General features: G+C 51.9%; 1 protein-coding gene across 1 annotated transcript in view; it reads right to left on the reverse strand.

The window, feature by feature from the left end:
• The window catches only part of UNC13A (unc-13 homolog A), a 67,186-nt gene that overhangs the window by 17,420 nt on the left and 28,364 nt on the right, over positions 1-21,402 (reverse strand). Inside the window, exons 11-35 of the mRNA XM_067733185.1 lie at positions 20,812-20,914; positions 18,966-19,012; positions 16,421-16,499; positions 16,251-16,256; positions 15,695-15,766; positions 15,202-15,421; positions 14,392-14,619; positions 13,343-13,484; positions 12,887-13,056; positions 11,810-11,925; positions 10,332-10,495; positions 9,811-9,961; positions 9,432-9,500; positions 9,023-9,112; positions 8,662-8,796; positions 6,971-7,104; positions 5,784-5,869; positions 5,464-5,590; positions 4,709-4,805; positions 4,186-4,329; positions 3,216-3,299; positions 2,557-2,634; positions 2,213-2,301; positions 1,619-1,771; positions 502-625 (exon numbers count right to left, since the gene is read on the reverse strand). Of these exons, the coding sequence (XP_067589286.1) occupies positions 502-625; positions 1,619-1,771; positions 2,213-2,301; positions 2,557-2,634; positions 3,216-3,299; positions 4,186-4,329; positions 4,709-4,805; positions 5,464-5,590; positions 5,784-5,869; positions 6,971-7,104; positions 8,662-8,796; positions 9,023-9,112; positions 9,432-9,500; positions 9,811-9,961; positions 10,332-10,495; positions 11,810-11,925; positions 12,887-13,056; positions 13,343-13,484; positions 14,392-14,619; positions 15,202-15,421; positions 15,695-15,766; positions 16,251-16,256; positions 16,421-16,499; positions 18,966-19,012; positions 20,812-20,914 (2,908 nt within the window). The remainder of the gene's footprint in view (positions 1-501; positions 626-1,618; positions 1,772-2,212; positions 2,302-2,556; positions 2,635-3,215; positions 3,300-4,185; positions 4,330-4,708; positions 4,806-5,463; positions 5,591-5,783; positions 5,870-6,970; positions 7,105-8,661; positions 8,797-9,022; positions 9,113-9,431; positions 9,501-9,810; positions 9,962-10,331; positions 10,496-11,809; positions 11,926-12,886; positions 13,057-13,342; positions 13,485-14,391; positions 14,620-15,201; positions 15,422-15,694; positions 15,767-16,250; positions 16,257-16,420; positions 16,500-18,965; positions 19,013-20,811; positions 20,915-21,402) is intronic.

Here is a 21,402-nt window from a genome sequence, read left to right on the forward strand (position 1 = left end):
GACCTCTGCTTGACCTCTACGAACTTGGGTGCTCTCTATAACCTCTGGTTGACCTCCTGGAGCTCTCTGTTCTATTGGTCTCTGATCTTTGAAATCTGGGTATCTCCTCTCCTTGTCTCTTGATTGACCTCCAAAGCCCCCTGATGAACCCACTGGCCCCTATAACCTCTGTAACCCACGGATGGCCTTGATCCCCAAGCTGACCTCTCTGTTTTCTGGGTGATCTCTGACCTTTGAATAATCTCGTGACCCACATGTGACCCCTGTGTCCCCTAGACATGTCTTTACTTGACCTTTAAATGACCTCTTTGATGACTTTTGACCCATGTGTGACCTCTCTGAATTTTGAATGGCCCCACTGACCTCCGGTGGCTTCTATACCCTCAGATGGCCCTTGTGCCTGGATGACCTCTAAGCCCCCAATGCCTTTGATGCCAAGCTCTCCGGGCTCCCAAAGAGGAGGAAGCCCAGGTGTCCCCTCTGGCCCCCTGTGGGCCTCACCGTCTGGTCAGTGAGGGGTGGCAGGACGATGGTCTTCTCCATGGTGTTCATGACCAGCTTCCATAACTCCTTCAGCACCCGCTTCAGCACCGTCTTCTCACAGATTTTGGCAAAGAGAGTCAGGCTGGGGGCGAGGGACAGGCCTGAGAGAGTGCCCAGATGGACCTAACCTGAGAAGCCCCTTCCCCTCAATACATGGACAAGGTGGGAAGGCATTCCATGGGCACGCAAGAGGGCGCACAGCCTGTACAGGGACCCCTGGGTGGTCTGATGGGGCTATGATGCATGATGCATGGGGAGAAGAGTGAAAGGTGGTTGGACAGGTGAGCAGGGGCTAGACTTGGAAGGGGCCTCAAAGTCTAGGAAGGAGGCCTGGGCCTTAGCATGAGGGCAGTGGGGAGAGTGTTTAAGAGAGAAGAGACACAGCCAGACTCTCCTGTTTGAAAGAACATAGTGGGAGATGATCTGGAATAGGAAGCTTGGAGACCAGGGACTATGAGGGGGCTGAGGCCACGCTCAGAAGGGAGAGGAAGGGCATGAGAGGGAAAGCAACAAAGAGTTCATGATTGACTGTATGGGATTGAGAGAGGGCAATCCACCATGATCCTTCCGACAACTGACCCACCCATCCACCAAACCATCCTTCCGGAAACCTTCTTTAATTCTTCCTCCATCACTTTTCCCTACCTTCCTTCTTTCCTTTCTTCCATCCTCACACCCAGACATCCATCCACCCATCCTCCAAATAGTTATTCATCCATCCAAATATTTACCCAACTCTCCATCCATCCATTCATCTATCCAACAATTCTTTTACCCATATACCCTCCATCTAGGTTTCTAAGCATTTATCTTTTAATCTACACATACATCTGCCCACCCATCCCTCATGTCATTTACCATCCATTCACCCATACAAATACTTACCCACCAATCCTTCCAATCATTAACCCACCCATTTTTCCACCCCTTCATGCCTCCACTCACCCACCCGTCCAAACCATTCAACCACCACCCAGCAAACATGCCCTGAGTGTCCTTTCCATGCCAGCCCCTGTTTCTGAGGCCCGACCCCGGAGCCCTCCCTGGTGGACTCAGTCCACCTAGCCTGGCTCACTTGCTGTCCAGCAGGTCCATGATGGGTTGCAGTACATTGTCGGCATCCTGGGCCACACTGCTGCAGGCACTGGCTGGCACATTGCCTGTGCCTTTCACCTGGCTAAGGATGTCACCCATTTGCTTGACACAATCTTCAATGTGTGGCTGGAAGCTGGGAACACAGAGAGGAGGAGCTCAGATCAGACTCTCCTGGCCTCTGGAAGAAAGGCAGGATGAGGCTGATCTGTGGACCTTTTATCACCAGCGTCGGGGAGCCACGGCATATAACAGCCAGGGCAGGATTTAATAGCAGAAATGGACATCAGACTAAGATATTTACCTGTGTTGTTTATTTCATCACACGGTCCTACTCAGGCACTATTGTTATCATCATCTCCACTTTACAGATGGGTAAACTAAGATTCAGAGAGGTTAAGCAACTCACCCAAGGCCACACAGCTAGTAAGCAGTGAAGCCCGCATTGAATTCAACTTCATCTAACTCCTAGCCTGAGATCTTCGCCACGACATCTGCTGAGTCTCCAGATGCCGCAGGCTCAGAGGTCTGAGAGCTGTCCCCTCCCTTCTGCTCCCAGCCCTGGAGATGCCCCCACCTGGTAGCAAACACCCGGCTGAGCTCATCTAAGACGTTGTTGAGTTTCACCTGTAGCTCCTTCAAGATGTCACTGGCCTCAGCATCCAGCTGAGGAGGGAGAAGGGACATCAGGTCAGGTTTATAGCGCATCCACACGGATGGGGCATTTTCCCATCCAACCCAGGGAAAGGGATCCAATCCAGGGAAAGGGATCCCAAGGGGCTGGAGAGGAAACTGAGGCCCAGAGAGTTAAGCCGCTTGTTTGGGTTTGACGGAGTAGCTGAAGTGGAATTCATCAGGTACAAGCTCTGGGGCCTGCAGGGCCACGGGGATGATGATGACCCCACGGGGGCCCTGCCTCACCTCCTTTCCTCCCATGGCTTCGAACATCTTCTCTAGCTGAACTCGCAGCTGCTGAGTGTTGTTCATGAGGATGCAGGGCTAGGGATGGGGACAGAACAGGGAGTCAGTGCTCAGGACCTCTCCCCAGAGCCTCCCCTCCCCCACGTGGCCAGGGACCTCAGATGGTTACAGGGTCTGGGTCTGGAGGAAGCTGGGGTCCCATAGGGTCATCTGAGAATGGAAGACAGCATTTGGGATCAGATTTCTGGGAGTGTTGGGTGGGGGTGTCTCTGGGGACCAACAGGGGGAAGGAGGACTCCCCCTGGGTGGGCTGAACCTGGTGGGTCCAGGAGAGGGGCTGGACCTCTGGGAGTAGCAGGAAGGGGAGTTCTTGTCACATACCAGTATTCTTCTACATGGGCTCAAAACTTTGTAAGCTCAAAGTTTTGAGCTTACACCCTGAAGCATACACCCTGAAGGCTTCATTCACAACAACCAGACAATGACATGAAGGCACATCCCCTCGCCTCCAGATACCCCCAGACTCACATAGTCTGACACAAAGACACACACAGTTGGACACACATGCAGACACAGGTATCAGAGCCCAGGGAAGGATGGACCTCTGGGGGTATGGAATGGGGTTAGGAGGAAACAGGACAGGGATCCCCGCAGGTCACCACTTTCTCCTTCTCCTTGGAGCAGTAGGAGGCGAAGTCCTTGGAGATGATGTCCGCATACTGGAGGAGCACATTACTGATGGTCTGGGGGGGACAGAGAGGGTGGGTGAGACAAGGGGCTGGGCTTGGATGGGCCCATCAAGAGCCACTAGTGAGATCAGGGATGAACCCAAACTCCTACTAGCACCTAAGATGGACCACTGGGGCTGGGTGAATTCTCCACTCAGGATGACCATCATGGCCAACGGGAGACACCACCAGATGAAGATGATTATTTTACATAGACCCAGCTCTTTTTTAAGCTGGGTTCAAGAGCAACCAACAATCACATTAACCCAGCCCCAAACACAAGCATAACTCAGTCCCAAATGGAATCCCAATTCCTATCTGCAATCCTCAACTTCACCCCAGGTTAAAGTCAACCCATCTGAACCTCAATCCCAGGCCAATGGTCCCAACCTTCAAACTCGCCCCAACACGCACCCACATTCTCCATAAATCCTAACATTCACTCCAACCTCAATGCCCAATTGAATCTCAGTCCTAATAGTAACCCTAAAACTAACCCCAACCTCAACCCCATCTCTAAGCCTGACCCCAGCTCCAAATTCAACTCCAGCTTTAAACACAACCCTGACCTCAATCCCAACCTCAAACTCAACCTCAGCCCAAACCCTGATCCCAACTTCAACTCCAATCCCAATGATATCACCAGCCCTATCCTCAACCCAAACCTCAACCTCAAATCCCAACCTCAAACTTCAACCACAATTCCAATCACTATGGCATGACCAACTCCAACACTGACCTCAACCCCTACCTTAATACCAGTGATAGCACCAACCCCAACCTTGACCTCAGTCCCAACCTCAGTATCAACCCTGACTCTGACCTCAATCCTAACCTCAACTCCAACCCCAACTTTGACCCTATTCCATCCCCCACCTGGACCCCATCCACAATCCCGAACCTTGGCAAAGCGCCTCATGTAGTGACCCACGATCTGGGGGTCAGGACACTCAAGTTTCTTGATGATCTCAAAACTCTGATTGAGCTGGGAGAAGACATCCACCACGGAGCAAGAGAACAGGGCATGCTCTGAAGTCTGTTGGAACTGCATTGAGAGGGAGGACAGGAGGGAGAAGAGAGGTCAGAGCCAGACAGTTCCCAGAGCCCAACCCTCTTGCTCTCCACAGAGAGATCCAGAATGCCCTGGGATGATAATGGGATGGACAGTGTGCAAGGTGAACTTAGAGCCAAGACTTAGAGGTGTACACAGCGGGCAGGGGTCGGGCTTGATAAACCATCATTCGTTTGTTGGATGAACAAAAGACCGTCAACACTGTGAACAAGACAAACATGGCTGGCACCTTTCAGAGACTGGCCTCATCCCAAGGGCATTTTTTGCCCCCAGATTGGATCCCAATGGACCCCAGAAGTAGTGAGGCCGCTGTGAGCAGACTGGGACCTTGGTGGTGGATCAGTTTTCTTACCCCGTCCTTCTTGTCTCGCTCCAGGGCTCCGTGCAAGAAATCCCGGGACACTTCCTCATTCTCGTCCAGCCACTGGATGACGAAGGGCTCAAACCACCTGGAATGGAGAGACGGGATGCGGCCCTGCCGTCTCCTGTCCCCCAAACCCTCTGCTCAAAATCACGCTATGGCCTGGGTGGCCGCTCCCCAGCTCCCCTCCTGCACGAGGCCTTGGCTGTTTCATCCTTGAAATGAAGGATGTGACTATTGTCAGAGCAAGGCCCAGACATGTGGAAATCCTGGTTGATAAACTGCCCCTGGGCAAGTGGGCTTATTCTCTGAGGTCCTGATACAGCACACAGTAGGTCCTTGGTCAATGGTGATCGTCATCCCACTCTCCAACAAAGCCCGAGAGTCAGACATCCCGAGTTCGAATCCCGGCTCCGTCACTAATTAGACATCACCTTGGGCAAAGCCTTCAGCATTTTATCCTCTGTTTCCTGATCCACAAAGTGGGAATGACAACACTCCCATCTCGTAGAATTGGTGAAAGGATTAAATGAGAAAAGACAAGTGGGACTGCTCAGCACGGTTCCTGATATATGTGATCATTAACTGTCCATAGTCCAATGGCTGAGAATGGAGAACACTGGGTTTGTACCCCACCTGTGCCCCTGATGCCCAGGGAACTCTGAGGAGGTCAACCCTCCCACCCTGGACCTCAGTCTAGCTGTCAGCGCTACAGTTCTGGCTTGGGTTCAGGGCACAGGACTTACGCAGGATACTCAGGTACTCGGTCCTTAAAGGCAGGAAGCTCTGTCACATACTCATTGTAGAGCCATTTGACCTTGAAGTGGAGGTTCATGTAATCAGCACTCTTGCATAGGCGATGCTTATCGTGCTCTGGTGGGGGAAGCAAGGGGGCAGCTTAGCCGGGAGGGTCTGCCACTCTCTGTCTTGGTAGTGCCCACTCTGGCCATCACTGATGTCTGACCTCAGGTATGAGGGTCCAGGGCACTCACAGCCTTAGAGGGGACACTGAGGCAGAGCTACCTGCTGTAGCCAGGCTGGGAGATACAGGGGTGGGAGGACTCACCCTCCATTGCATACTTCATATCCTGGGCAAACAGATTCCACATCACTTCAGCGCTGATTTTACCCACGTTCAATTCCTGGGGAAACCTGGTGAAGGTCATGAAAGTATGAAACCTTGGCAGACAGAAGCCAGATGGTACAGGATGCTTTGGCCTTCCCAGCCCCAGAGGGTAGTGCGGGACAGACAAGGGATCTGGATTCAAGTTCATTCATAGCTACTGACTTGCTGAGTGACTCTGCACTGGGGCCCTGCTTCTCTCTGAGCCTCCACCTACCCATCCCTCCATTCACTCATTAACCCATTCATCCATCCATCTACCTATCCATTCACCCACCCATCTGTCTATTCACCCATCTTTCCATCTCTCCATCCATCCCTGCATTCATTCCTTTATCCACCCACCCATCCTTCCACCGATCTATCCATCCATCCATCCACTTATTCATCCATCCATCCATTCATCCACCTGTCCATCCATCCATCCATCTATTCATCCATCCATCTCCATTCATCCATCCATCATTTTGTCCATCCATCCAAAATCCCTCATCTTAACTCGATATCTAAGTAACCAAGAGATGCTGGCACCCCAGAGACAGGAGCCTTTCTAGCGCTCACCTCAGGGAGCAGTAAAACACAATAGCTCATTCGGCTAACACAGGCGAAAATTCTACAGACATGTGAAGCCACAAACCAAAACTGTGCACACATTCACACAATACACACATTGCACATTAAAGTACATTCCACAATTGTACACACATAACGATTAAATCCATAAACCACAACTATACACAAAATTATATGCACACATGTAAGAGATAGCGTGATGTACATGCAAAACATTTAGTAGAGTATCTAACACAGTAAATACTTGAACAACACGATCTATTGTTATTTACGAACCTACAGACACATATAAAATTACATACATATGTGCGCAGTTACACAAATCAACACATACAGAATACCTGTCTGATTAGACCAGTGGCTGTGTACATGCACACAGTTTTGTTTGTTTGCCAATTATGCCATATTTCATCCATGCACAACCACACCCACAACTGCCCCCACATACACAACGTTTCATATGTAATTAGATACGATCGCCTTTACACACAAGACACAAAACTGTGACACATTCACGACGACCTCCAGATAATTAACTGCACAGACACAGAACTCACTGGTTGAGGCAGGGAGTGTAGGAATTCTTGTCTTCCTCAATGATGGACACTATGAGAGTGATCAGCTTGGACCAGAAGTCGAGGTTCTTGATGCTGGGGCCCTGCTCCTCTGGGGGAACTTCCCCCTTCTTGGCCTGGAAAGAACAGTGGGGACGTTGGCCACAAAGGATCCAGGGGTGGGGAGCTCAGACATTTCATTACCGAGGGCCAGGAGGTTAGTGAGGAAGGGCCCCATTGACATATGTAAGTTTCAGGTGTGAGGTCTGCGTGAAAAGGAACTAAACTCACATAAACTGGCCCCAACAGAGCTCATGTCCACACAGCTCAACGAAGCTTAATTAGGCTCAACTCATAAAACTGAATGGAACTGAATTTAGTTGAACAGACTCAAGCCCGCTAAACCAAACAGAACTGAAATGAATGCAAATCGGGACCACTTAGCTTAACAGATGGCAGTTTTCAGGGTTAATTCAGTGGAACTGGGCCAATTACACTGAATTAGTGGAATTAAACGTAACTGGATTGAATTAAACTCAAATGAACCCAATTGGATTGAACCTAATCAACTTGTTCAAGATCAAGATCAATCTAAATCAAAATAACGGAAATAAATCACCTTGAACTCAACCCAACCCAACGTAATCTAATTCAACTCAACCCAAGTCAACCCAATCCAACTCCACCTACTTATCTCAACCTAACATACTCAGGCCACCTCAATCCAGCTTTAGTTAATCAATGGAAATGAAAATAGTTAAACTCAACTGAAATAAGTCCAACTCAACCAAGCTCAGTTGAACTCAACGGTACCTAATCCAACAACCTAGCTCATCCTAACTCAAGCCAACTCAACCCAGTCAAGAACAATTTCAATTCAAGTAAACTGAATGGAGATGAATACATTTTTACTCAGTTAAAGTCAACTCAGTCCAACTCAGTGATGCTCACTAATTAGCCTAGAGCAATTTTAACTTAAGTCAAGCAAACAGAAATAAATAGATCTAAACTGATCATAGTTGAACTAAACCCAGCCCAGTTTAATCTACTTCATCTCAACCCAGTTCAGTTAAGAGCGATTTGATTTCAACTCAATTGAATGTAAATGAACAGAATGAAATAAAATTGAACTGAGTTCAGCTTATGTGTTATCTCCTATCTGAAGCCCAAGCTGAGGAAGGGGCTCAGCTCCCACAGCCTTTTGCAATTCCTCCATCCCAGTGCTAATCACCCCAGGTTGTAAATTCCCAATTTACACATTCTTCCCTCCTAATAGAGGATAAGCTCCTGGAAACCTTACTGACAATCCTGGGACATTATACGTGTAAACAACGTGTTGAAAGATCTCAAATAAATTGAGTTCAAGACTGAACTGAAGAAATTCAATTCAACTCAATATTTATTGAACTGGGACTCTATTCTAGGCACATTGTATAATGCCGGACTCAACTAAGTTTAAGTAAAACCAAATTTATTGAGCTCCTACTGTGTACCAGGTGCTAAGCACTTAACTGAAGCTTGTATCTCATTGAATCTCCTCCTTAATCCTGAGATGTGGGTTTATGACCCCATTTTACAGGGGGAGATACTGAGGCCCAGAATGGTTAAATCACTTGGGAAGGGGCAGATCTGGGACTTGGACCAGGGTCTGGCTGGAGTCCCCTAGTCCCTTCTGCCTCATCTGGGGTCCTCACCGGGTCAGTCTGGTACTCTCGACTGTAGAGTTCATGACAATTGTTGAAGATGTATTCATAAGTGGAGTTGAGGCAGGCTTTCACACAGTCCTTCACCACCTGGCTGGCTCGGGGTGGGCTCTGCAGTTCTTGCACCTGGCAGGAGGAAGTGAGATGGACATGGGTGTACACAGTTGGGACAGGAGGTACCCAGGAAGTGACTACAAGTGGAGCTGGTTTTAAGGAAATGTTGTAGCAATGTGAAAGCAGAGGGTCACTGAGAAAGGGCACTGCTTTCCAGGAGAAATGTTACTCATTTAGGAGCTAACAGTTCTGGAGTATACTCCTTGGAGAGCTAATGGAACTGGGTCCCCTTTCCAACCTTCATCCGAAAGAAGGTGATGCTGGTGAGAAGATCCACTGTGGATTTGAGGTCCTGGAGTCTCTCCGGGCTGCTGGCTGGGAAGTTATTCTATGGAAGGGAGAAGAGAGGTGGGGTTATGGAAGAAGGTCAGGGGATGATGGGAGACAGCGTTTTAGGGGAGACACAAGAGCCTCCAAGTTTCAGGAGGTGTGTTAGGGGTCCTGAGAACACCTTGAAGTAACTTGGGGTGTCTGCTTGGATGCACCAATCTTTTTGGGCAGGTGCTGCCCACATATGTGTACATGTGTCAGAGGAACACATTCTACATGTTAAGATGGGTCCTCCCATGTGCATGCCTGCTGGCAGCTGTCCCCCCCAGGCACACACATGCATGGGGTGAGCAAATCATCATTAATGCTCTTCTCACCCGATACATGGAGAGGTCAATCCGCAAGGAGTTATGCAGCTGGTCCAAGAGCTTCACAAAGCGTTCTTTCTGAGGAGGCAGAGGAGGAGGAGAAGGTTGGATGAAAGCAGGGACTTGGGGATCAAGTGTAGCAGCTAAGGGTGGCCGCCACATTGGCTAAGTGGTTGCTATACGTTAAGTGTACCCCATCCGTTGTTGAACTGACCCCTCATAACATCCATTCAACAGAGGGGTAAAATGAGGCTCAGAGAGGGGAAGTGACTGGTGCAGTGTCACACAGCAAGTCAGGTCCAGATTGGGGATCTGGAAATCACACGAGGTGTGACCAGCACAGGGTCAAGCTCTCCCTCATCTCCAGGCCCCTGCCCCTGGGACTGACCCCAAAGTTGGAGGCTGCGAAGCGGTCAGAGGCAGACACGTTGGTGGAGGCGGTGGTGTGCGCGTAATAGGCGTTGATGTTGGCAAGCAGGGTGCTCATGACGGCAGGCACCCCAGGACACATGTACTTGGAGGAGAGGCAGGCAAAGTGGCTGGTAGGAGGGAATGGGAAGTACTGGGTCCGGTGTCCAGCCCCCAGAATGCCTCTAAGACAGCCCTCACAACCCCCCAAACTGTCCCCTTTTCCTCTTCTTGATTCTGTCCTCTGAGTTTGTCTCCTCTCTGAATTGCCCTATCTCTGCCTCTTATCTCCAGCTCTCATCCTTGTCACTCTGGCCCCCAGCAATGGCACTTGTCTAACCTCCAGGGAAATTACATAACCCCCACCACACTCACTTCCTCCCTGGCTCCTCCTCCCAAGAATCCCTTCCACCCCAGATCTGCCAGTGTCCACTTGGTAACCACCCCTCCCCCCAGTTTCCTGCACCTCATCCTCATGTCCACCACAGCCTGCAGCCTTACGTCATGGCTTGGTAGATGGACTCGACGCCATAGCGCATGGCAAACTCGTCCACAATCTCCTGGGCTGTCTCATCGTAGTAAACCTTCCAGGCGTCGTCACCCTTGGCATCTGGGATCTTCACGACCCCGTTGTTCTGTACGTCTGTCACGAAGTGGAACAGGTTCTGCCACCACAAGGGAGAAGGTGTCATAGAGAGTGCAAAGGGACACCGGGGGTCAGAGATCCCAAGTATAGGGCTTACATCATCCATCTATCTGTTTATTCATTAATTCATTCATCTACCCTTTCAGCCGTCCACCACCCATCCATCCATCCAAGTACCCCAAATTTCAGCTATCCCTCATCCATCCTCCCAATAGTTCAACTACACACCCATCCATCCATCCATCTGTCCATCCACCCATCTACCCACCCATCCCTCTAACCATCTACTCCCTTACCCATCAATCCAACTACCCAAAAATCCACCTGTTCACTTTATCCATTCTTTCAGTAATTCAACCACACATCCATCCATCCCATACATTTACCCGCAACTTCACCTGTCCATCCAATAATTCATCCTTCTACCCAATGAACCATCAATCCACCCATCCATCATCCATCTGTCCATGCATCTACTCATCCATCCACCTAACCAACTACTCCAAAATTCTCCCATCCATACATCTGTGGATGGTTCAACCATACATCCATCCACCCACCCTTTCTTCCATCCATCCATCTATCCACCAACCTACCTACCCACCATACCAACTACCCCCAAATTCACCTATCCACTCATCCTTCTGTCTAGTAATTCAACCACATGCCCATCTATCCCATCTACTACCTGCAGCTTAATCTGTCCATCTAACTTATCAACCCATTCAACCATCCATCCATCACCTATCTATCCACCCATCAATTTATCCATCCATCCATCCTTCCATCCTTCATCTATCTGTCCATCCATCTATTCACCCATCCATCTACCCAACGACCCCCAATTCACGCATCCAACTCATCTATACTTCCAATAGATCAAGCACACATCCATCCACCCATCCTTTCATCTTTCCACCCATTCTTTTATTCACTCAATACTCATTCGTCCAATCACTTATTCATTCAACATACTGAGTTCTCTCCAGGAGCCCCTAGGCAGCTGGAAGAGACAAACCCAGGCACACAAAAACCTAACCCTGAGTGTTCAGGGCTGGGACAGTTGGAAGACCTGGATCTCTGTCGTGAGAGTCTGCCTGGAGGTCACGGAGGGCTTCTAGAGGAGGGGGCCCTGAAGCTGGACCCTGATTGACGGGGAGGAGTTTTCTGAGCACAGAGAAATGGCATAGGGGACAGTCTCAGAGGCCCAGGGGAATGTGAATGGTGTGGTCAGAAAGAGGAAGGAGGAGGTAGGGCAGGCAGGAAGGGTGAGTGGAGGTAACGTGGCAGACGAAGGTGAACTTCAAATGCAGGGTGGAGCCGTGGGCCTCACCTCGTGCAAACAGGTATACTGGACGTGGTAGGGGGCCACCTTCTCCTCGCCTTTGATCTCCACACTGATGTGTAGCCGGATGGCACCCGACACAGCAGATTTGTCAGTCCGCTTGTCTGCAGGGCGGAAAGGGATGGCAGTGTCAGAACTTCCCAATATAGCCCTGAACTATTTTAACATACGCGTAACTGCAGCCCGGTCAGACTCCCTGAATTAAGACCTAGGTGTTCCTCCTCAGATTGGCTTCCTAGACTTGTGTCTCCCCCATTCGGCTAGAATTCTTAGGCCCTGTCTCTCCCATCTCACTAGGATCCCAGACCTTCCTTCCTCACTCAGATTAATTTCCTTGGTCTGCATCTCCCTCTTTAGACTAGGAGCCTTGCTTCTTCCCCAGGCTGTGCTCCCAGACTCTGCCTCCCCCATCAGATCAAGGTCCCCGGAGTCTACCCATCTTCTTAGACAGGATTCCCGGGTCTGTGCCTCTTTCCTCAGACTAGGATCCCCAGGTCTTGCTTCCTGCTTCCCCCATCAGAATAGGATATCTAGATGTCCTCTAACCAAACCAAGAAGTTCCTAGACTCTGCTCACCCCTCTCAGACTGGGTTCTTCCTCTGCCCTCAGACTGGGCTCACAAATTCTACTCATCATTCTTAGACAGGGCTCTTGAGTCTGTAGGTCCCCCTCTCAGATTAGGGATCCCAAACTCTACCTCTTCCCTTAGACTGGATTCTCAAAGTTCAATCTCCTTTCTTAGGTTAGATTCCTGGGTCTGTGCCTCTCTCCTTACACTAGGATCCTCAGGCCTTGCTTCCTGCCTTCCCCGTCAGAATGGGATATGGAGTCTGTCCCTCCCTCACTCTCCCACACCGAAATAAGAGTCCTGGGTTCTGCTCGCCGTCTCAGCCTGCTGCTTCCTGTCCCCATCAGACTGGGCTCAAGACTCTGCCTCCTCTGTTAGACTGGGCTCCTAGATTAACTCCTGCTGACACTGTCTCTCCCCTCCAGCTGGGTTCCCCACTTTGGTTGGCTCCCCGGGACCCCCTCCCCTCTCCCCTGCAGAACCCCACCCTTGCTCACCCAGGTTGTACCACACGTCCATCTCGCCACTGAGTGTCCGCACCTCGATGATCGTCTGCCCCAGGAAGTCATCGGATTCCCTCTTGAACCGCTGCTTCACGCGAGATTTGATGTCATCGTCCTCATCCCAGACACGCACCTTGATTCGGTCCGAGGAGTTGTGACATTCACTGCAGTGGGGAAGAGGAGGTTGGGGCGGGGGGCTTTTTTTTTTTTTTCGTCTGTGCCGGGTTGCGGCACGCAGGATCTTCTTTGCTGCATGCGGAATCTTTAGTGTCACATGCGGGATCTAGTTCCCTGACCAGGGATGGAACCCGGGCCCCCTGCATTGGGAGCACGGAGTCTTAACCACTGGACCACCAGGGGAGTCCCAGGGCAGGTGTCTTGAAGCTCACCCTTCAGCTGCTCCAACAGGGAGCTCCATATAGGGGGCTGGGGGCCCAGCCAGACACTTACAAGTGGAAGTTCTCCTCCCACACGGGGTTCAGGTTTCCATAGATGGTTTTTGTCCGTTTCTTGGTCTTCCCGACCTGGACGGTGACGTAGGGGTCACTGGATCCTGTCTTGTCCTTTGCCTGCAAGCCCTGGGCACAGACCACTGGAAGACACACAGAACAAATATAAATGTGGGCTCAAGGAGCAAGGCATGCCGAGGACAGACACTGTCACAGGCTCCACAGGGAACGCCTGTGACAAGGACTGAGGGCTTTGTTCTGGCCACAGGAGCCCATGGACACACCCACTGGGCATGCTCGGCTTGCTAGAGTTAACATCCAGGGAACCCTCACCCAATGAAGAATATGAAGGTGCCCCAGGGTCACCCCTGGGGTGGGACACTCGGGTGTGTGCTCTACAATGTCCCCCTAAGGTCCCCAGCAGGATTGAGCCCCCAGTTGCCCACAGTATGACCTACTCATTGGCATCCTCCGCAGGGCTCTTTACGTCCCGGCTCTCAAACTCATGTCTCCACCTCCCACTGGCACTCCCTGGGACCACCTCCTGGATACCCATCTGCCCTGAAATCCTCATCTTGGAGTCTGTTTTCAGGGAAATCCCAATGACGATGAGGAATGGATAAACACCACAAGGCCCCCACCCCTGGGAAGGACCTCTCAGCCCTGGGAGGTCCATAATGTCCCCCAGTGGTCCAAGGTGTCCACTGCTTCGCCTGCTCGGTGCCTTATTCCCTCCTGGTCTCACTTCCCAATACCCCTGGGGGCTTCCTGGGTTCACTTCCCAGATAAACTGTGTGCCCTCAACTCCTGTTCTTGAAGTCTGGTTCTGGGGGCTACCAAGCGAGATGCACCCAGATAGTTTCATGCAACACGTTTGGAGGCATATATGCCCAGGCTGTGGGCACAAACGTACATACACCGACATGAGAAAGTCAGGGGGACGCTCAAATACGTGCAGCAAAGGGAAGGAAGGGGCGTGGGAGGGAGCACAGGGGGCCGAGAAGAAGGGACCCCCGTGGCCGTCCCTCCCCCTCCCCCCCGCGGCCTCACCGGTAATGCTGATCTTGGCCGACCACTTGGACGTTCCATCCAGCACGCTCTGCTTGACGGCCTTCATCTGCTGCGTGTGCGCGGTCTTGGTCACCGCGAAGATCTCCTGGATGAGCTCGAAGATCTCGGGCTTGTTGCGCTCCCGGATCTTCATGCGGTCCTTGAGCACCATGATGATGTTCTGCGTCCGGTCCTCCGCCCCGTGCTTGGAGCTCTTCTCCGCCGCCCCTGCGCACAAAGACAGCCGTCACTGTACACAGAGCACTCCCTCCCAGGAGCGAGAACCCCGATTCCCACTCCAGGGCTTCCTCATCTGCTGTCACGGACACGGGGTTCAGGTGAATCATCGCCCCCAAAGCTAGAGCTGCCAGAGCTCCTACCTGCTCTCTGAATCCTCCCCCAACCAGGCCTTTCCCCCTAAAGTTCCCACCCCTGTCTTAGCCCCTCCAGTCCGCGTGAGTCCCCTTACCCTTCGACACCCTCCCCTCTCCAAGCGCCTCCCCTCCCCGGACTCCTCTCCCCAACTTGAGCCCCCTCTCGCCTCTGAACTAACCCTAACCCTAACCCTATTTTTCTCCGTGGAAACCGCTGCCTCCCATTAAGCCCGCCCCTTGAACAGTTTAGCTCCTCCCTGAGTCCCGCCCCACCCCTCTAGGACCACTCTCACTTCTCCTTTCCCCTCCTGTCGCTCCCATCCCGTCCCACGGCCCCGCCCCCTGTCCCGCCCCCTCCTCCTCGTCAGAGCCCCTCCCCCTAACCAGTAACAGTCCTGCCCCTCCGTCTCCGCTCCAGCGGGAGCACGGCACTCACGCTGCAGACAGTCTGCGTTGAGCAGGTCCTGGCACTTCTCGTGGCACTTGACACCGCACTCGGTACAGCGCATACCCTGCCGCGCGATGCCCCACAATAGCCCCTCACACTCGTAGCAATAGGTGGGTGTGGTGGCCGTCCACACCTCGAAGTTGTGCGGCGTCGTGCACGAGATGGGGTAGATTAAGGCTTGCAAGGTCTTCTTGTAAACGTGGTTTTTCTGCGGGGAGGGAGGGCATGCGACATGGGCGTTGAGCCTTAACCTGGGGGCACTGGCTTGCCCCGCCCTCATCCCACCCCCCCGCCCCGTCCCCCGCCCCACACTGTCGGAATCCACGGGTTCCTGTGCACAGACTGTGCTCGCTGGCGGCTGCGTTGTCGGAATTCTGGAAAGCGAGGAGTGCCTGTCTCTGCCCCACCCGCTTCCTTTCCTCCAGGAGCCCCCCAGCCCCGCCCACTCTCCAAGATGGGGAGGGGGAGGTGCCCCACGCACCAGCTCTTCGTTGTTCAAAGTGCTGGATGCCAAGGCCGAGGTGATGCCTGCTTTTCTGGACTGCACCAGAGACTGGAATAGGGAAGTCACCAAGGGAGTCAGAGGGGTCGATTGGCACCCGGGGGGTTGTCACCGCGAGCAGAATCCCCAGCCATGGTTTGGGGCCGCCAGCCACGGATTCAAGCCACAGCCACAAATAGGAAACGGGTCACAGCAGCGGGAGCAGAACCAGAAAAGAATTGGGAGATGACAGAGGCTCCAGGTTAGAAGAGACTCTGGAAAGGGAGCAGCCCCACACCTCTGACTCACCCATTCCCCACCACCATGGACCAGACTGGGGAACTGCACTTGGCCATGGTCAACAGCCACAGAGCAAAACCACCAGCCAGGCCATGAACCAAGGTGGGGAGTCACCTGCTCTCTTCCCGACCCGTGAACTGTTGGACATGGCAAGGTCCCCTCCCCAGAACCCATGGGATGGGGACCACTTGGAAGATCCCAGTCGGGGTCAGGGGTCTCGGGAGGAGATTCAAGGGCCTGGGTTGCCATCACTCACCATGGCCTGAAGTGTCCGTGCAGCACGCAGGGTAGAAGTTAGATCACATTAGTCCCAGAGAATGCCTTGCCAGTCCCCAGCCCCAGTCCTGCCATGGGCAGTTTGTACAGGTTGAGCACTGCTTGTGGCAGGGCTGCTCTGCCTGGGCAGGGGAGGGCACAGGCGCTCACCAGGTCGCTCACGAGTGGGATAGGCTTCCTCTTGCGGATGTCTGGCATGCTGTCGATGATGATGAGACCACCGCCAGGGCTGCAAGACACACCCAGGGACGTCAAGGGCCCAGGGAAGTTCCCCTTCCTCCAGCAGACAACTCCTGAGGCCTGGGCAGGACCCCTGATCTCCCCAGGTATTAAGAGTTGATTTGTGTCCCCCGAAAAGATACATGGAGGTCCTAACCCCTAGTACCTCAGAATGTGGCCTTATTTGGAAATAGAGTCATTGCAGATGTGATTAGTTAAGACAGGCTCATACTAGAGTAGGATGGGCTCCTAATCCAATATGAGTGCTGTCTTTATAAGAAGAGAGACACACAGGGAGAAGACAGTGGTATGATAGTAGAGGCAGAGATTGGAATGACTCGTTTACAATCCAAGGAATACCAAGGGTTGCCAGCAACTACCAGACGCTAGAAAGGCAAGGAAGGATTCTCTCCTACAGAAGTCAGAGGGAGTGTGGCCCTGCCAACACTTGGTGTTGGAATTCTGGCCTCCAAGAACTGCGAGAAGATACATTTTTGTTGTTTTAAGCCCTCCGTTTGTGATAGTTTGTTATGGCAGCCCTAAGAAATGAAGACACTGGGCCTCAACTTCCTCATCTGAGAAATAGGGAGATGATACAGTTGCCCACGTTTAGTGAAAATTTGAATGAAGGCAAATCTAAATAACATGATAAAATATCAACGAAATCTTTCTTTATGCTCAAAATTGGAAATATTTGCGTATATTTAAAGTCTATCCTGGAAGAAGTGACTTCAAAGCCCATGAGAAAGAGGGAACTGGAAGTTGTATGTGTGCTGTTGCTTCTTGGCAGCTCTGCCGGAGCTGGCTAATCAGAAGGAGGGCTGTGGCAGATGCTGCGGTGGTCTGTCCAAATCTACTTTACTGAGAGGTGCAGGTGTTCCCAGAGAGGGTTCAGGTGTGGCTCCTCTCCAGAAAGTTCTCATTGGCCAATGAGAGTGACGCCTGGCAGCCAGTGACTCTGATAAGCCCTGGGGTGTTATTCATGCTCCAGCGCTCCCTGCAGGATCAGGCAAGAGGCTTGGTGACTCCTGAACTACAGGCTTGGTGACTCCTGAACTACGTCTCTGCTTGGCTGTTTCTCCTACCTGGTCCCGCCTGCCTCACAGGCTTTTCTTTTCTTTTTTATACGTTTATTTATTTATTTATGATGTTGGGGGTAGGAGTTTATTAACTAATTTATTTATTTTTGTGTTGGGTCTTCGTTTCTGTGCGAGGGCTTTCTCTAGTTGTGGCAAGCGGGGGCCACACTTCATTGCGGTGCGCGGGCCTCTCACTATCGCGGCCTCTCTTGTTGCGGAGCACAGGCTCCAGACGCGCAGGCTCAGTAGTTGTGGCTCATGGGCCAAGTTGCTCTGAGGCATGTGGGGTCCTCCCAGACCAGGGCTCAAACCTGTGTCCCCTGCATTAGCAGGCAGGTTCTCAACCACTGCACCACCAGGGAAGCCCTATAAGTTTATTTATTTATTTTTGGCTGCATTGGGTCTTCGTTGCTGTGCGTGGGCTTTCTCTAGTTGCGGCGAACGGGGGCTACTCTTTGTTGTGGTCCGCGGGCTTCTCATTGTGGTGGCTTCTCTTGTTGTGGAGCATGGGCTCTAGGCACGTGGGTTTCAGTAGTTGTGGCGCATGGGCTTAGTTGCTCCACGGCCTGTGGGATCTTCCTGGATCAGGGCTTGAACCCGTGTCCCCTGCATTGGCAGGCGGATTCTTAACCACTGCACCACCAGGGAAGCCCTCACAGGCTTCCTGTATAAATCATGCACACAGGAGCCCCCATCTCAGACCCCACTTCCAGGGCTCCCCACACGGGACACTTGCCCGTCTGGGAGTCACAGCTCCCGTGTCCCTGCCTCTGTTTGAAAAGGATGTACAAGGGAAGGCAGTCACTCTCCAGCTGTTATTTAAAACCTTAGTGTAATTTACAAATATCTTTTGCATCCTCTCACCTCACTACACAAGTGCTGAAAAAACACCCTGGAAAAGCAATAACTTAAGAAATTAGATATGACAAATGCTCCACGTAAGACCAACAACTATCGTTATGAAACAGCCAGCAACTGTAGCAATAATCTGAGAAATATAAAAGCAGAATCAAAGCAAAAAATTCACTCCAGGGTTGCAGATGTATCGTGCAGGAAATGGGTTTCTTCTTTACCTTACATTTATTTCTAGGGGGAAATGTTCTTGAATTATATGAGTGGCTTGAGCAAGGCCTCTCTGGACTGTTTCTCCATCTGGAAAATAGGGGTAGTGGGCCTCCCGTGGGTTTGTGGTGAGGATTCAACGTGTTACTATCTTTGGCTCCTTCTGGTCATGAGTGCCTTATTACAGTGGCTACATTATTTCACTCACGTGCAATCTGTTCCCTGTCTAAATGGAACCTCTCCCTGCCCTGGCTGGGCTGAGGTTATGGTGCAAACCAGCCTCAGGCTCTGGGTTCAAAAGTTCCTCTCCCTCACCCCCAAGATCTGATACTCACCCGCCTTTGAACCACAGGGATTTGGACATCTCTCCTTCTCCCCGGGCCTGCAGGACAGAAGATGGATAAGGTCAGTGTGGCTGCCCCTTCCCAGGGCAGCACATGTACCACACCCACAACTGTCTCCCCTTTGGGTTGGGAGACAGGAGGCCTGGGTCCTAGTCCTCACTGTGTGTCCTTAGGGAGCCCACTGGCTTTTTCTGGGCCTCAGTTTGTCCATCTGTAAAATGAGAAGAAAGGAGATACTCTCTGACGCCAACCTCAGTGAACTTTAGTCTCCTTGTCTGTCAAAATTGGGGATGCGTTAGCATCATCTCGAACAAGAGCTCGTGCTCTATAGTCCTGCGATTCTAAGGGGCTGGCTCAATACTCATGAGATCCTATCACTCACTAAACTCCCCCTGCCTCACCTGATTATCTGATCTCATGCCCCAGGACCTTTGCCCGAGCGGTGCCACCTGTATATATGCTCTGCCACCTTCTGCACCCGACCAGCCTCCATCTATCATTCAGGTCTCAGTGTGGACCCAGAGTCAACACCCCCTACCATGCAACTAAAGGGTGGCATGGTGGGGGGGGGGGACAGGGAGAAGGGTCTGACACCTTCTTCTGAAATATTGTTTAAGTATTTTGGATATCACTTCACTTTAAGTGTCACCTCCTCCAGTGAGTCTTCCTGATTGCCTGGGATTAGTTTTATGCCCCCTCTATGAAACCCAGAGATCCTACTCATGTTTATTTTTCTTGTCATATCGCTAGTTCCATTACAAGGGTAGTTGCTGTCTTTTTCATTTAATTTGTTGACTTAGTGAAAGTTATTCAATAGATTTTTCACAGTATATTTTCTTCTACTGTTTGAATCTAGAACCATGAGACTGTATAGTAAAAGAAAATTCTACTGTACAGCTGATAAGAAATTTGATTTGAAACTTTTGTGGCTCTGATAATTGATGGTCTAAGACTTTGGAAGTCTGTTTAGGATCTCCTCCTGCCAGCCTCACCCCAGTTTGGAAGGTCACCCCGGATAATAACACTGCTTGGTGTCTAGCCCAGAGCAGGTTGAGTGAATGAAGGATTGAATGAACGGCCTCATTCCTGCTGCCCATCTGAACAGTCATCCTGACTCTGACATTAATTCTATTTTTCACCGAATTTCTTCTGCAATACTGACCAGATCTCAGACCTCTCCCAAACCCCAACTCTGACACCCATTGTGAGCCCAAGCACTGACTTCTTCCTCTATCACCAAGTCTAAGCCTGAACTCTGATCTTTGACTGCTGCCCTAACCCTGACCTATAACCCTATCACTAACCTCTATCCCTATCCATGAACCTGGCCACTGAACTTGGCCATAGCCATGACCTCAGCTTAATTTCAGCTCTAGGTTCCAGTTCGCCTCTCCTTCTTCCCCACTTAGAAATCCCAGGCTGCCCTGGGGGAGGCTGGACTAGACCTTGGTGGGGCCAGCTGGTTGCAGGGGAAAGTAGGCAAGCATGGGTAGGGCCAGGGAGGAGTCAGATTGGGCAGGGGTCAGATTGGTCAGGAATGGCGGGGCTGGGGCCTGTGAAAGAGTGGGTGGGGCTAAGGAAGGGCCAGGCTGGGCACGGATGGGAACAGGTTGGAGTGGGCGGAGCCATAGAAGAACCAGGATGTATGGAGGCATGGTGGTGGGTGGGGTGGCAAAGTGGGCGTGGCCAGGTGGCTCATGAGTGGCATGGGCTAGTGTGGGCAGGGCCAGGGAAAGGACCAGAGTGGGTTGGGCCATGGAAGGAGTGGGGAAATGAGGGTGGGTGGGGCACTGGGCGCGGCCAGGCTGGGGGTGAGCCCGCTGCCGCTTTCACTCACCTCCTGCAGCTGCAGCCGCACTTTGTTGAAGGCTCGCAGCCAGTTGGCCTTGGCCCTAGACATGGAGTCCTGACCCTGTTGGCCTTCCTCATCTTCTCGTGGCCTGAAAGTGAGGCAACGGGTTTTATGAGGCTCCGGGGCCAGCACTCCCTCCACCCTCCACCCTCCGAGCGATGCTGGGCCCTCCATGGCCTCCCTGGCACTTCGAAGACACAATGACCCACCTGTGACCCCTCTGACCAGCCTCAGTGATCCTCCCCCGCCCCCTTCCCACATGCCCATCACGTCTCTGACACCTTCAGGTCTCCTGGGTCCCTTTGCCACCTTCCTGGCCCCTCTGCAACTTTGTAACCCTATCCGAGGACTCTTCTGATGCTTTTGTGACCTCTCCAACCCTGGCAAACCCTCCAGCCCCTCACAACCTCTAAGACTCCTTCATGACCCTGCTTGACCCCCTCTGACCCCACTGAGCCACTTCTGACCTCCTAGACGCATCCTGATCCCTTCAGTAAACGCAGGACCCTGTGACAACCTCTCCCCCCATTCCCCAGGTCTACACTGACCCCATCATGGTACCACTGACCCTGTGAC

This window comes from Pseudorca crassidens, chromosome 3 (assembly GCF_039906515.1).
Source record: "Pseudorca crassidens isolate mPseCra1 chromosome 3, mPseCra1.hap1, whole genome shotgun sequence".
NCBI classification, from domain to species: domain Eukaryota; kingdom Metazoa; phylum Chordata; class Mammalia; order Artiodactyla; family Delphinidae; genus Pseudorca; species Pseudorca crassidens.